Source organism: Carlito syrichta, unplaced genomic scaffold (assembly GCF_000164805.1).
Source record: "Carlito syrichta isolate Samal-C Ts95f unplaced genomic scaffold, Tarsius_syrichta-2.0.1 Scaffold312220, whole genome shotgun sequence".
NCBI classification, from domain to species: Eukaryota; Metazoa; Chordata; class Mammalia; order Primates; family Tarsiidae; genus Carlito; species Carlito syrichta.
The window spans coordinates 135,889-152,376 of NW_007256316.1; the positions used below are offsets into that span (position 1 = coordinate 135,889).

A 16,488-nucleotide genomic window follows, 5' to 3' on the forward strand; every position below is an offset into this window, starting at 1 on the left:
TTTGTGCTGGACTGTTAGGCTGCCTGTCTCAAGTTATAAAAAGAAAAGCCGAGGGCAGAAAATAGTATTACACCACGAATGTCTTGGATTAATTTTATTCTCTTTTCCTTTGTAAAGCAGGTTGTGTTATTTACATATTTCTTTTGATAAGCCTCCTTGCCTGGCCAAGCTTACAAAGACTGTGCTAAATACATAATAGCATTTCTTTGTGCATCTTGCCGTTGGTGAGTTTTTTAAATTGAATGCCCAAATTTATTTCTAATGTGCACCAACAAATGCAAACAGGCCTCCATCTCTCTAATTCTATATAAGCCAAGTGGGGAGCCTTTAAAAGAATTCCCTCACGTCTACATCCATATCCTCTTGTGCCTTGGTTGCCACTATTTGGTGTGTTCAGAAACCACAGGCAGGGGTGAGTTTCATTAAACAGTGCACAGTGTTGACCTCAGCCACTAACCCTGAGCCCCCACTCACTTAGAAAACTGAATGCCAAAACCAGACATATTTTGAATAAACAAACTCTTTAGAAACAATGCATATGGACCACTTTCCAATGGCCGAGGGATTTGCTAGTTTCAAGAGTTGGCTAACAGCTGATGATCTATCTGGTAAGCTCTTTAAAGTTTCAAGAGAAAAAACAGCTCCCTTTTTCCTTTCTCTTTTCTTTTTTCCTCCTTCCCTCTTTCCCTTCCCTCCTTCTTTTCTTTTTTCTTCCTTTTTTCCCTTTTTCGTCACCTTGTCACATTGTTTATTGTAAGCTTTAGCTAGAAATAAACCACGGAAGGACTTTGGTGATACCTGATCACAAATTTTCACATTGCTGACATCTTAGACATTATTGGGTAATGATTTAGTTGCAACTCTATTTGTATTATGCACAGATTGTATAACCGTGTTATTCTATAATTTTGGGTTACTCACCCCACCTCCCCATAAAGTACTACTAATCTGTGAAACCTCATAGTGCCATTGAAAACTTGGCTATGCACGTAGGTTAAAAGAGTCAACAGCACCTCGTAGGAAAATCATGGGTATTGTTGTTTAATAATACCACTGTGTCAAGCTTTGCTTAAGGAACTTAAGCTGCTACCCTAAACCATTTATCAACTGTCTGGGATGTAATGGTATTGTGTTACCATCAGTTCCTTCCCCAACCCCTGCAATAAACCACAAAACTTTAATCTTATGGGATAAAAGATCTTAGACAGAACACAGAGGGAGAGATAGACGGAAAGCTGAAACCCACTCCTTAGTTGGGCCTAGGTAAAAGTGGTTTTTGCAGCACATATGGTATGCAAGATTCCCTACTGTGCTGTAGTCCCTCTCAGCTGAGGATGGGGTTTTACCCTTATTGTGGGCTAGTAGTGCTTTCTGAGATCACCCATCTTTGGGCTTAGGCTCTGCTTGTGTTCATGGAGCTTGAGCCACTGACAATGTCCACGCACTCAGGAGGAGGCCTGCCCCATTGTGGTTGAACTCTCATTAAGGGGTCTCACTGATTAGCTATGCAACGCCCATCATTGTTAGTGGACAAGCCGTGACTAATAAAACATGTTCCACCCAGAGAGTCATAGAATCACAATTTCTGTCTTGTATACTGTTGTGGAATCATGTAGGGCATAGTGACTGTTACAGTGAGAACTCCAGTGGATGAATTTGGGACACAGAGTACTTGGTATAGCAGGGGTTTTGAGGATGGGGAGCATATATTTGAATAGGGAGGGCTTTTTTTTCTAAGACATTATAGTTACATGTCTACTCTTTTGGTCAGAAAAAAAGAAGCTGGATCTAGTATTGACCACTTCCCAGCCTTCTGAATTTGGTAAAGTCAATTTACAGTCAGTGACCCAACTTCTTCATCTATAGAAACCTACCTACAGGAGGTCACAAAAATTATATGCACTGTTACACTTAAGCGCCCACAACAGAACCTGGTATATAGAGAGCCCCCAAGAAATATTGGCTCTCATAACCCTCAATATCTATAAAAGGAAGATCACAAAGATGCCTGTCCAACGGCCGCTAAGAGGATTTAAAAGAAATAACACCATTAACAAGATGGTGCTATTATCTCTAAACTACAGTCAGGAAAATCTACATAAAAGAAACTCTAAGTAAATGTTATCATTGTTGCTATTATTTCACAGACATTTATTGGAAGCTTCAATTAATTGGAATCTTTCCCCCTGTGTGCACTTGTCTTTTAGGAGAAAGCTGCCTTTTTCCTCCCTGCAAAAGCCCTCTTTGGGATTGAATCAAAAGAGCAGCTTTCAGCATGTGCTTTGGGCTGATAACCATTGTAGCCCCATCTTCTTGAGGTACAGAATATGGCAGAAGGAACACTGTATTCAGAGCTGGGGAACTTACCAGTAGTGCAGTTCTGGGTAATTCACTCTTTTAACGTCTTCATGACTGGGTAGTGATACTTGGGGTTAAGTAAGGTGAAGCCAGGATGTTAAATGATCTTGACCTAGAGAATTAGTTTCTGCTTCAAACGTGCACTAAGGTGGAAAACAGAACTAAAATATTTTTTAAATTGTTTCAAAGTTGCTGAAACAGAAAAGGTTTTCCAATGAATCTTCAAATTAACCAAAAGAATCAAATAGGCTAAAACGATTCATTCCCCATTAAATTAACCGGAACGCTATCTTTTCAAGGCTTCTAAAACATCAACTGATAGTTGTAAAAATCTGAAGTGAGATTCTTAAGGGACTTAATTACTATTTTGAGTTAAAATTAGAAACAATTGACAATTGACAAAGTATATAAGACACTATGAGGGCTAAGGATTAATCAATACCTGTTTAACAAATGGTTATTGAGAACTTACATGTGCCAGACAATAGGGGTGAATAAGATAAACAATATCGATGTTCTTGGAGGTGGGGATGAAAAACACTGTAGTTTCAGGGGATAGGACCTGGGGCTCCAGGAAAGCCCAGTTTGAACCTCAGGTTTACTTTCTTCAAATGAAGTAACAGTGTCTTCTCCTATTTCTTCAGTGTTGATATATAAAAAATTGAGTTATGAAGTTGTCTTGTAGGACACAAAGTAGTAAAGGTAATAATAAAAACAAACATATTGTTCAGCATTTTTTATCCTTTAAAAAATAAGTTAATCGACCTCAACACTATTGATGCCTTTTTTCAGGTAATTATTTGTTGTGGGGGGGCTGTCTTGTTAATTACAGGATGTTTACTACCTACCCCCCCCCCCACAACTACCAGTTAAAAATGTCTCTGGACATTTCCAAATATACCCTAGGGAACAAAATCACCCACAATGGAGAACCACTGCTCTAAATTAGTGGTTCTTTTTTTTTTTTTTGAGTTGGAGTTTCACTCTGTCACCCAGACTGGAGTGCAGTGGCCGCTCCTGGCCACCGCAGCCTCGACCCACTGGGCTCCAGTGATCCTTCCACCTCAGCTTTCCGAGTAGCTGGAATTACAGGCATGTACTACCACAACCAGCCGATTTTTGATTTATTGTTGAGATGAGGTCTCGCCAAGTTGCCCAGGTGGGTCTTGAACCCGTGGGCTCAGGCAATCCACTCACCTCAGCCTCCCAAAGGCGTGAGATTACAGGCCAAGCCACCGAGCCCGGCTAATTAGTCGTTGACTAGATTAAACCCCTGCTACTTATTTAAAAAAACAGGTGTCTAATCTCTACCTTAAATATACTAACTCAGAATTTTTAGTGTATAACTGAGACGAGGGCATAAAAAAATACATATGTAGTTCTGATGCATACCCCTGGTTAAAAAGCACACATTAAAAGACAACATGGCACATATTAAAATAAAAAGAATCTAGCCCTCAAGATTACCGAGCGGCTGATGCCTACAAAGCAAATATCCAGATGCCTAGATTGGAGTCCTTGTAACTGGGATGAAGTCATCGTTTTCTAAGTTCTGAAAGAATGTTTCCAAAGAGAAGCCCTGCTTAAGTGTAATGAAGATATAGTGTGGATAGGTCAGGGAAATTCTCAGAGGGAGTAATAATGTCTTCTGGCTTAGTGCCTAAGAACAGATTCCTCTCTTTCTCCTCACTACATCCTAGACATCTGTCAATCAAGCCTAGTCCCGCCTCCTGGGGTACTTCTCTGGAGGCTTCCATCTCACTGGAATCCCACTCTACTTTATGGCAGGTTTTCCTTAGAGATCCTACAGCACTATGGGATTCTTTGCTACTTGCTGTCATGTTCTCTGATTATTTCATCTCTGGTTTTTAAGATCCTTGTTGGCATGGAGTGTATCACCTCTTTTCTTCCCTCTGCTGCAAAGCCCCCCTTAGCATTGGGCAGGGGTATATGTTGGTTTTTATAGTTCTACCACCACTGATGACAACAATAATAACAAAAGGTATTTATGGAGTGATTTCCAAGTGCCACGTACCATGGTTAGTACTTTACAAGCATTGCTCCATTTAATCCTCCTAATCTGAAGACCTAGGGACTATTTTTTTTCTTTGTTTTTCGTTCTACACAATGGAGTCAATAATTCCTGCCTTAAAGACTACTCTGAGCATGAAATGAACTCATGGAGTCAAAGCACATATTATAGGGTCTGGTACTTAATAGGTGCATAATAATTTCAGTTTTGTTATGATGATCTTGTGTACTTCATACATGCCCCAGCCCACTGCCAGCACATATTAGGGAATGAATCAATAACACAATCAATGGTTTGCATGGGACTGCTTTTATCCACATTTTTACAAAGGAGGAAATTGAGACTTTGAGAGGTTAAAGTAACTGGGACGAGTGCATAAAAAAATATAGCTAGCAGCAGACTCAGAAACTGAATTTAGAAATGTCTGACTGCAAAGCCTATGCTCTTATCTGTTTGATGTAAAGGAACCAGTCCCATAAAAACTTGAAGAGGTACCATCTAGTAGAAGGAAGCTGTAGTGATTCATTGAACTGACAAGATCTGAGATTTTGTTGAAGCACTGAAACTCCATGGGAACTACACATGGGTGAGTGCTAAGTTCAAGCTGAGAAAGCTAGGTGTTAATGATTGCTTGGTTTTTATTTTTTAGATCCTAAAAAGATGTTTTTGGGAGAAGCTTGTCAAAAGGATTTTTGAGACTAGTTTCTGAGATATCTGCCAGATATTCTTTAAAGACAGTCACTAGAATCCTTTGGTGATCAGATGACCCACAGACCATACTTGTGATTTATACTAAAATCTAAACTCAGATAACCCATTCATTAAAGACAAAGGATTCATATAGGTGGAGGCATCATCTAGAGTGTGGTTTTTCAATCTCTTGACACTATTAACATTTTGAACTGTGGAGGCTATCCTGTGCACTGTGGGTTGTTATGCTGGTAGCATGTTTGCAACACCCAAGTTGTGACAACCAAAAATGTCTCCAAACATGGCCAAGTGTCCTCTGTGAGACAAAATCACCCCCAGATAGAAACACTGACCTAGAGTTCTCAAAACTAGTAACACATTTAATATTTGGGTCTTTTCTCTAAAACAGGATGGTTTTTATGCCAAAGAATAAAATTTCTGAACAAAAGGGAGTGATATTTCTCTTCTTTAGAAGGCAATTTAGAGTCCTTCACTAGAAAACAACTTATGAATTTAACTTTGCTTACTTTACGTATTATTTGCTCTTTTCTAAATTTTTTTTCTACACAAATAATGAGAGACTTTTGTACCTTGGTTGGCATACAGATCTGGTAACTAGTAATAACCCCATCCTGGGCAAGACCTGGAGTTTTGTTGGTATAACTGGCTACAGTCCAGGGATGGTCAGACTGAAAAATTCTGCCAAAGGCAGTCAAGGCAACCCAATATGGCAAGTGACACTATCATTGTAAACCTTTTGATACAGGAATATTCACAATGGAGGCAAATCACTAGACTCTACTAACTCAATTTTTAGTCAACTCAGCAGGAGTTTAACAGAAGAACGGGAGGTTGTTAACTGTTCTCTTCTGAATTGGGAATTTGGAATGAATGAAGTATTTAAGTTGAGCCTTCTCAGGTTTTTGGACACACAAAAATAACTTGCAGCCACCTGGTGGAAGCAACAACCTTTTTAAAAATTTAAATCAAGGTCTGAGTGGAATTATAAAAATGAAAGGGAAGAGAAGTAATCAAGGAAGGCTAAAGCAGGAATCCATATTACTGATCTAGCATGCTCTTCCAGTTCATTTCCTTGGCTCTGAGTGGGGTTATTCTGGGGAGATACAGTAAGAGGGTGAAAAGGGTCTTGGATGTCTTAGAACTTTTTCCTGTTATTGCACGAAGGCCCCCAAACATATATACTTAAGAGACTGGCACAGGCTCCCAGGCTAACTCCTGGGTTGACACATGGATTTCTTTAGTAATTATTTTAACAATCCCTAAGCTCAACTTTGTTGTTGTTGCTACATCATACTCATCATGTTTGTGTGTGATGATGGGGGTGGCAGAGGCCTGTGTTACATCCAGAGAGGAAGGGTGATCTGTACACATTTAGCAATCATCTTTTTTCCAGTTTTTCCAGATCTGTGGTTCTCAAATGGGGTGATTTTTCTCCCTAAGGGGAAATGTGGCCATATCTGGAGACTCTTTTTTTGCTGTCACAACTGAAAGGGGTGGTGGTTGCTGCTGACATCTGGAGTAGAAGCCAGGATGTTGCTCTGCATTCTTTAGTACACAGACTAGCATCTTCCAACGAAGAAGTATTTGGCTCAAAATGTCAATGGTGGCAAAGATACTTTGCATTAGATGTACTTTAAAAACTGAAGGTTGTAATCTATTTGTGTGTCGTGAAATCATTTTAGGTTTTACCACTGATGTTTCTGAAATATGGAATAGAAAATATTATGTTGCATCCCATGTAGTAAGGGTAAATATTATTTCATAAACCTTTGTTTCGTGTGTGTGTGTGTGTGTGTGTGTGTGTGTGTGTGTGTAGGTACACACCAGGTTGCAATGTAAAATTTGTCTCTCACTATGAGTTGGAGCAGATAAATTTAAGTCACTGATCTTGCCCAGTACTTCTCAAACTTTAACATGCCTTTGAATCACCAGAGGGTCTTATTCAAATGTAGATTCTGATTCATTTGTGCTGGGTGGGGTTAGGGCTGAATTGGTACTCCTCTGGGTGATGCTGGTGCTGTGGGTCCTTGGATCACACTTTGAATAACAAGAACCTATAAGTGATACTTTATATTCATTCATTAAAAAATTAGAACAATGAATATTACTGTAGGTATTGATAGTGAAATCTTTAGACAGTAACCTATCTGGAGCCCAGCAGGGAGAGAAATAGTTACTTGGTTAATTAACAGGAAGTATTTGAGTATTTAGTACATCTCATCTCCTGCAATGCAATGTGATAATATTTGTTCCACAAAATGTGCCTCGGCTACTCTGTATGTTTGTGTGTGTGTGTGTTTGTGCGTGTGTGTGCACATGCATAATCACGCATGTGTAGTAAGTTTCAGAATCTGTCACTTACTGCTTCCATGCCATAAGTCTGCCATAAAAAAAAAAAGCCTTTTCTAAGCACAAAAGTATTGTGTGGGTCATGTTAACAAGAATGTTGTGACCTTAATGTATCAGAGCATTCAGCCTGACTTCTTAGAGTGATTAATGAACATTCTCCTCTGGAAAAGAAAAACAAATTAACTGTCTTCACCAAATGTCTCCTGAAACACAGAAAGCTGTTCTTATAAAGATACTTAGCAAGAGTCTTCATTGCATACAAGCTCCAGAGAAAAATCAAGACTGGCTTTATGTAAGATTTGCCTGAAAGTAAGAGATCTATTTCTATGAATGGCTTTGGAAAGAAATAGCTAGATTAGAAAACTATTTGGAGATATGCTACTGAAATGAAAGCCTGTGAGGATGATACCAACAAAATATATACTCAATTTATTTTGAATAGTAATCAGCCATTTTACATGATTAATCCATGTCTATTAATGCCCCCTTATCTTTTCTGTATGTGGCATTGCTGAAACCTCCAACCACCCAGGCATAGAGAGACACATTCCCAAGTCCACGTGGAATGGAAAAGTTTTGCCATACCTAAGACTCCAAAGCAAAGAAATTAATTGTTATCATTTACTTGTTATTGTGAAGGCAATGGGGTAAGAGAGGATTCCTATCTGAATAAGAGATTCATTGCAATAGGGCATCAGAGGCCTCAAAGCACTCTTTTCACGTCTGCCATCCTAACATAGCTTGCTTCTAATGTCCCAAAGACAAAACTTCTGCTATTCGAGCTTTATTCCTTTGGATAAATATCTTTGGATAAATATTTTGTTGAAATTGTAACTACTCCCAAAAGGGCAGTACTTTTTTTTTTTTTTTTTTAGCAGTCTTCTAAATAGAAGAGAAATGATCAAACCTGTTAAAAGCAGATTTGGATGGTAGGAGGTAGAGAAAGCATTAAGACATTGGGAATTTGGCAATTTGAATGGCACGAGAGGGTACAAGTCATGAAGATGAATTTGGATTGTTTTATAATTTCAGCTTGGAAAGATCTTGAGGTTCACTTCTAAGAATCCAAACAGTACTTAGAATGGGGCCAGATATATCATTTTCCTCAGTCAAAGAAACTTAGCTATATTCCCTGATAAGATATATATATATATATCTCCTGTTTTAAAATACATACATATTATATATATCTCATAATATATATATATACACACACACACACACACACACACACACACACCTGTTATATAAGTATATCACAGGTGATGTTAACAATCAAGGTGACAGGGGAATGGGCTTCTCATTTCTTCCTGACTTGTGTCCGGTTTCCATATTCTTTTTGGGAAATGATACTCTTCTACAGCTGAAATGCATGGCCTGGAACATGATTTAACTATCAGATTTTACTCAAAATTAGGTGAAAGAATCTACTGTCTCTCCTTCCCTAACTGCCTTTCCTGGTACACTTGGATTAGTTGTCCAGTTTCTATATATATAACTGCACAGAATCTAAAGGATGTTCTAGTAGCCGGCAGACATGCTCTTCAGCCTCGTAATTGAGGATGATAGAGATGAGGTCACTATTCAATTAAAATTTGATCTAAAGAGTATGGAAAAGCTCAGCTTCAGATTGATTTGGAGGGCTTAATTTCAGATTGAGAACCTCAGGGAAAATCCTAGTAGAATTAACAAAGGAACCTTTCCTAATAGTATGGTTATGTGTGTGTCAAAGTCACCAGTCTGAGACTTCAGCAAAGCAGTTGCAGTGACACAAGAAATATTGGACCATTGACCCTCAAGTGTAGCCACCCATCTCCATAGCTGTGCCTTATTCCATGAAATAAAATCCTTGTACATCTCTACATGGCCGTCTTGTACCTTGGCCTCTGTAGATTTCTTGCAGTTTTGCATTTTTTAAAAAACTATCTTCAGAAATTCTCCTTACATACAGGGAACAGCTTAAAAAAACCCTGGTTGAATTCTGCTAAGTTACTAATTATGTTTAAAAGAACTACTTGGTTGAATTCAGCTTGATTTTTTTTTTCTCAGCAAATCAGTTCTATGTTTAGATAGTAATAAACTCCTCCAGTCTGCAGAACAATTGGCACGATGGTCCCTTTAACAAGTCAGGATCATGAAAAAAGGGCCAGTGCTGGTTGGGAGAAAATTTAAGGGGCATCACAAACCTGTCCTGCACGTGTGGCCCTATATCAGATCCTGGTTTGCACAAACCAGCTATAAAGACTATTTTGGGGACAAGTAGAGAATTTTGAATACAGTCAGTGTATTGGAAGAACATTTACTGGCATAGGAAATAGTGATCGATTTAAAAAGCAATTTTTTTGCTTACTTGTTTTGGGAAAAAAGTCTATAAGAACATATAAAAAGATCCCAAAGAATAAAACACTCAGGTAATAATCTCTGGGTGCTGGGAATACACATTTTAATTCCCTTATTTTTGCTTAGCTGTATTTTTAAAATGTCTGCAATATACCCATACCACATATTAATAGTAAAAGGTTTTAACCACTCCCTCCTTCTGCCCTGCTTCCCCCACCCCTCCCCCCCCCCAAAAAAACCCCCTGTGGTTCCAAAGGCAATTCTGATTTATTTGCCAATGCATTGTGGTTTTGTTGAGGGAGTAGAGCTACGTTATTTCAAAATCACTTGAAGGATTAAGTAGTTCTACCAAATGATGATAATGATGATAAAAGACTTGTTGAATTTTTAACTATTCAGTCTATGTTCATTATGTTAGTCTTTATAAAAACTACAAGAAGTCAGTTTCCTTATGGAGGGGGAAATTAGGCTCAGAGAGGCTAAATAATTCACCCAAGGTTAGATAGCCTGGAATTGGCAAAATCAGGTTTCGTTTCAGTCTGTCTTACTTCAATGCCACACTCCTGACCATCACAATTCTACCGGTTTCAGAAATATGTTTTACCAAAAAGAAAAAGGTACCAGGCTGCTGTACATCAAGCAATTCTAAGCAAGCTTGGGGTTAATGTCTTAAAGTGATAGGGTGACTTACAGCACCTTAAAACAAATATATAAAACACATTTTGTTTAACTAGAAAAAAAAAGAAGGCTGGGAAAAGCATTTCCATTTCAATGATGATGATGATGATTGTGATGATGATGGTGGGGATGGCTAACACTTACCAAATGCTTCCTCGGAGCCCTATGCTGCAGGTGCATATGGTATTTCACCCTCATGATAACTCCACAATTATCATGCCTGCTATATAGATGAATCAGCAGAGGCTCTGAGCGATTAAATGCCTTGTCCAAGGTCACCCAGCTAGAGAGGATCAGGTCAGAAGGCTCCAGAGTTAAGGTCCAGGATCGCTACACAATAGCCCACGTTCAGGACACTCAAGTCTGCTTATTGCTTGTGGAGGAGATAGCTCACTAACCCAGTGTCCAGAATGCCGCATGCCTTGATTTTCTTTACTCAGCCCCTTAGGACTGTAACCTATTGTATTGGCGAATCCTATGCACCTCTTTCCACTTTGTATTTTTGGAATTAGTTTCCCTCACTTGGACAGTTGGTGGTATACCTTTCAGATATTACAGATAGCCTATTCTTTGGTACTTACTTCCTCCAGGAGGATGACTCCTACTTTGATGGATATCTGTACACATGTATGGTGCTTGAGTAATTTAATAAGGTTATTATAACAAGGTGATCTGTAGATAGATAAATACAGCCAATACATTTTAATAGGCAGAGGTTTCATTTTTCAAATTACCCCTTTCAAGGGAAATAGTCATGCTCAATTATTGTTCTGCCACATAATGTGGACAAATACATGACTTGATAATGGAAGAGTAAATTAAAATCTGTATAAGGCAAAGAATACTGAGCAGCAGTCCCATTCGCATCTGACCATGCTGCCTGATTAAGTTCTTACGAGGCAGTTTGGTAAGAGGCCCTTCCCTGATCTGATAACTGCCACGGAGAAGCCAAATGCAGAGTCAATCTGCAAATACTTAATCCTCCAGAAGGGAGATTAAGTGTATAATTGACCTATATAATCCATGTATCATCTCCAGTCAAATGTTCCCTGGGCCTGGTTCACAATGACACGGGGGCCTGAAGAAAGCCAGCGCGGATGCGGCATTACCACCAATGTGGATTCCATCCAAGTTCGAGATGGCTTTTTAATCACTCATCTCCGAGCCTGTGAGGTTTAAGCAGATGAATTCACCCTAAGCACATCTCTTTTAATCCTGATTTTCTTCTCAGTCTGTGTCTTCAAGAAGTACAAGGAGGAAAGAAAATTAATTTTTGTTTAGACCTTGAAATCTTAGGTGCTCCTCTTGATGATCTGATCTCTAATTTCAAAAAGCATGTTTTTGTTTTGGGGAAGATGTTGAATTAATAACCAGAGAAGGGAAAAAAAGCCATCTGCATGATTTATGGACACTCCAACTTTAAATCACTGTCTTCAAGTTATTTCTTGAGCTGTGCTTTCCTCCTTAGCTGCTGCTTTAGGAATATGGAGATTATTTCATATCCATAATTTATATTTTCTTTAAAAGTCAGCAATAATTTTCAAGGAGGACGAGTTTCCACTTGAGTCTTACAGCAATCTGATTATCTTTTAAAAATTCAAGATCTTTAATATATTTAAATTTATTGTTATTCTACACACTGGAATATTCTCTTGCTTTAAATCTCTGAATATTTTGTGTTAAGATATTATAAACTATTATTTTATAGCAACTGAAAATAATATACAGTTGTATTTCATTTGCTAGAAAAAAATTACAAAAATGCAGATAAAAATGTACAGTTGCATATCTGAACTATGAGAAACAGTCTGAAGATTCTTTTCCAATCAGCACTTTATTTCGGACTGGTTAGTTTTCTCTTAGGTGCATTATCAAAAAAGATACTTTTGATAATGTAAACCAAATATATTAATGTAAAGACTATGTAAACCAAATATATTAATAAACAGGTAAACTTAACTGCAAAAAATGACCTGGTTAGGCAACATTATGTCCAATTGTATTTCTCCAATAAACCTAGAGAATGCTTTGTTAAAAAAAAATTGGTGAAGATGAATTTGGAAAGCCTGTTCTTAAGTTACATAATAAGATAGATAAAAATGCAGAACATCAAATATAGAGCCCCAAATGCTATGCCGATAGTCTCCCACAAGCACCCACTTCCAGCCAAAAGTACAATGACGTGGCAGAGAGAAACCAGCTCAGAGAGTACTGGATAGGGTCTTAGTTAAAGCAGAAAATGCACCATTAAATGACCAGCTATTAACCCAAATATTCTCAGATACAAACACACACTAGAACCATCCAGCCTTTTCTACAAAGACACACTTAAAAAGGGCAAAGAAAGGAGCAATACCAGATAGTAAGAACTTAAAGGACTTATCAGGTAAATACAACTGAGACTTAAAACACAGTTAAAAATGTGACAGGAACTCTTAGAACATGCCTCCGAATGACAGATGCCAGCAGGAACTAAAAACCAGAGAATGACACAACAGTCAGAATCAACAACCCCCAAACAGCAAACAATCTCAGAGATATATATTTTTTCTTCATTCAAAATGTTAATTTGCTATTATTCATTTTTGCCATTTATCAAAATGCAACAATTTGGAAGAAAAGTCTCCCAGATCAACAAGTCTTTCTCAATAGATTTCTGCCAATTGTTTAGAAGCTTGCCCTAGGACCACTACCATTAAGAAATGGAGTTTCGAAAATAAGTTCATTGCAGCAAGAAATGTAGGATGGCAGCTTTCATGAACCCTTCTGCCTTGATATTCCTGTTCCCTTGTTTAGCTTGGTGGACACGAGAGTCTTGCAGAGCATATATGCAAAGAAATAAACACCATGCTTGAGGAAACAGAAGCCGAAAATAATCAAACATGTTGGTAATCTGATGTTTTGCTGCTAGATTATAGAAAAACAGTAAGGACTGAATTAAATTACTGAGGCTGCATGGTAATGAAGCTTTTTGAGAAGCTCTGGGTTTTTTAAATGACAAATGTTTTAAATCCATGACAGATTCAATAACTTTTTTTGCACTACATCAGTTAGGTTGCCTAGCACCAATATTCTGTAAATTAGGAGATCAGGTTATTTGGAAAGTAAGAAAGTAAATGGCAAAGAAACTTGTCATGTCTAAATAAGCGTCTGAATTTTTTTCCCCCCGGGGGTTGAATGGTAGTTTAATGGTTAAGCCTTTAAAAATCAGATACTCTGGAGGGTATAAGTAAGATTTTGCTGGGAAAACAAAACTGGGACAACATGAAACTAAAATGTGGGGGTTCCCTCATTGTTACCAATGCCATTTTAGTCTGGTCAGTGGATCCAACAAGGGACTGGAGATATTTATGAATTTCTACATGGCCCTAACCATAACTAGCTTTCTGAAAAGCATATATTCTTTGTAATATTTCTTTTCACTATTAATTCACATCAAAGACTGGAAGGCTTGAATTCGCCTGTGTTCTTCAACAGCCAGGCAAGTCCAGTTTTACCATCTGTGCTAACCAAGGCTGCACTCTTACTTTTTAAATGAAAATTTGGTTACATTTTCCTTTAAGAAGAGATAATGTGCCTTGTTGCCTTCAACAAGGTTACCTGGCTTGCACTTCTAATTTAAAAAAAAAGAGAGAGAGAGAGGGAAGGGTGGATTATTTGTTGATGAAGTGACAGACTAAACTGCATATTAAACATCAAATTCAGTACTAGATGTTTTTAAATTTTAGAGCACATGAGGTTATTGGTTGTTCACACACGCTCACGCAGGAACACACACGCACACACGGGCCACATAGAACTGAGAATCAAAAGATACTGATCAAAGGAAAAAAAAAAAGGCAACCTAGGCATTGAAAAGAACAATCCACAGGCTTCTTGAAAATTTGTGGTTTGGAGTTTAATTCGGTGATGATGGGCAGAGGGTCCACACTCATAACTACAGACCCGAGGGTACTGCCTGTCTCTGTTTTCAATGCCTATTGGATGGTGATTGTGCCCCGGACATTCTAGGCTCAGTACTTTCATAAGGCACGCATGCAGAGAAGGAGAGGACCCGCTGGTGAGCTGTATGCATGTATGAGGCATTCTCAGTGGATGTGGGTCATGCTAGAAGATGTACACAGGAAGATTATTTGATTCTAATTCATGCCACTTGATACAATGTGATAAAACATTTGACATGAGAGATAAGTTCCATTTTAATCTGAGAGAGGACGGGTGGGAATTAAAAAGTAAGAAGAGTTTTGTTGAAGAAAGGTGATGCAGGGGAGAGAGGGGTATCGAGCACAGAAAGGGAATGATTGGAAAAGAAAAAAAAAGGAGCCTTTCAACACAAGGAAAGCAAATGAGCTGGAAGACAAAGCATGTAAAAGTCAGAAGCCGCAGAATCTGAAAGCGGTGCCAACAATGAGCTCACTTAGCTACGGAACAAACACACACACACACACGTACACACAAAACTCAATGTAAATTGCTAAACACAATCACAGAAAAAATATAGAAACACATATTCCATAGTAGATCAAAACATTAATGTTCGGGCTGGCACTAAAAATACAGAAACCTGGACAGGAGGAGCTCACGTTTCACGAGACAGAAGTAGGCTGCACAGTTAGAGTCACATGGAGACATGTATGTCAGCTTCCATGCACTCTGGCCGGGTCTACACTGGCAAATTTGTGGCAAAATATCTGGCTAAATTAGGTAACTCCATCTGCTTTGGCCTGAAAGAAGCAGGCAATTTGAGACCGAAGCAGATTACTTTTTTTTTTCTTTTTGCCTCAGTGACCTGCTTTGCGGTACAGATGTAGTCACAGTGAAAATAAAATTGCTTTAAAACTATTAACTCTTGGGAATCTACATTTTCTGAAGTTTGATCTGGGTCTGCCTCCCAGTGTACTCATTCTTTGTACACCTGCTTCTTCTCATAAAATTTGAGGTGGGCGGGTAGGCAGGGGGCAACCCGGTTTAAAACTGCAACCGACTGAGCAACTCTAACATAAATGTTTGCTGAAACCCAGGGCTAAGGATTTCTAGTCTCCAGGAATGAAATCATCTTTGAAACGATAGCGATGTGACATTTACTGCACATCTGCATGCCACAGCTGGTGTTGGGAAGGGACCACCCCCAGGAGAGAGTTGGCTTCAGCCTCTCCAAAGAGAACATCTCCCTAAAGCGAGGCCAGATTGCAAGGAGGAAAACCATGACCAAGAAAGGTCGTTTGCCAGTTAGAGAAAGCTGCCTCACAAGCTTCATGCAGGAACGAGCCTGCTTGCTGAGAGGCTGTGCGCCGTCCTACGTATCACACAGATTGGGACTGAGACACTGCCACACCAGAGTGGGTTCGGAACAGACACATGACAGATAAGAGCCTAAGGCAGAGGGAGAGGAAAAGATTTTGTTTGAGTAAGGACCAATCCATTTTCTCAAAATGTGACTTATCCTCCTGTCTCTTATTTTGTCACATTTTGGAGGTCTCCTCCTTGGTATTCAAGGAGGAGAAGGCATTTACTTACATCAAATAACCTTTCTATATACATCTCCTCATTGACCTTATCACGCAGGACATCCTGAGAATGGCGGACGAAAGTCACGTAGGCATCGGCCACGTCCATCCCGGGTTTCTGCAAAGAAATAGGAAAACATGAAAATGGTATTTTCACACAGCCACTCTTCCTAATTACCCATTCATTCTTATCCTCCACCTGCCTCCACACACCCTGCACTGCTTTTGTCCAGTTACCTCTGTAGCTACAGGATAGACGTCCACAGCCTGGACTGGTAGGAACTAATATCAGAATTACCTGCTCTTTCCAGAAATCAAGTCTGGCTAATAAGGGAGTTGAGACTGTAGGATTTTATAGCTATCTTTCTACGTTTTTTTTTTTTTGGTCTGGAAAATTTATCTAATAGATAAATCTTCCCTGAATAATCCAGAGTCATTCTTTGCCTTTGCTTTGCATTGAAGCTCCCATTAAAGAATACCTCCAAAACCTGTCTTCAACTATCTGTCCTTAAT

The 16,488-nt window shown here is 38.9% G+C and overlaps 1 protein-coding gene across 2 annotated transcripts in view; it reads right to left on the reverse strand.

The window, feature by feature from the left end:
* Nucleotides 1-16,488, reverse strand: part of CADPS (calcium dependent secretion activator) — a 265,905-nt gene that overhangs the window by 23,511 nt on the left and 225,906 nt on the right. For both annotated transcript variants that reach the window (XM_008069830.1, XM_021718484.1), the window contains one exon: nt 15,986-16,093. In XM_008069830.1, the coding sequence (XP_008068021.1) occupies nt 15,986-16,093 (108 nt within the window). The remainder of the gene's footprint in view (nt 1-15,985; nt 16,094-16,488) is intronic.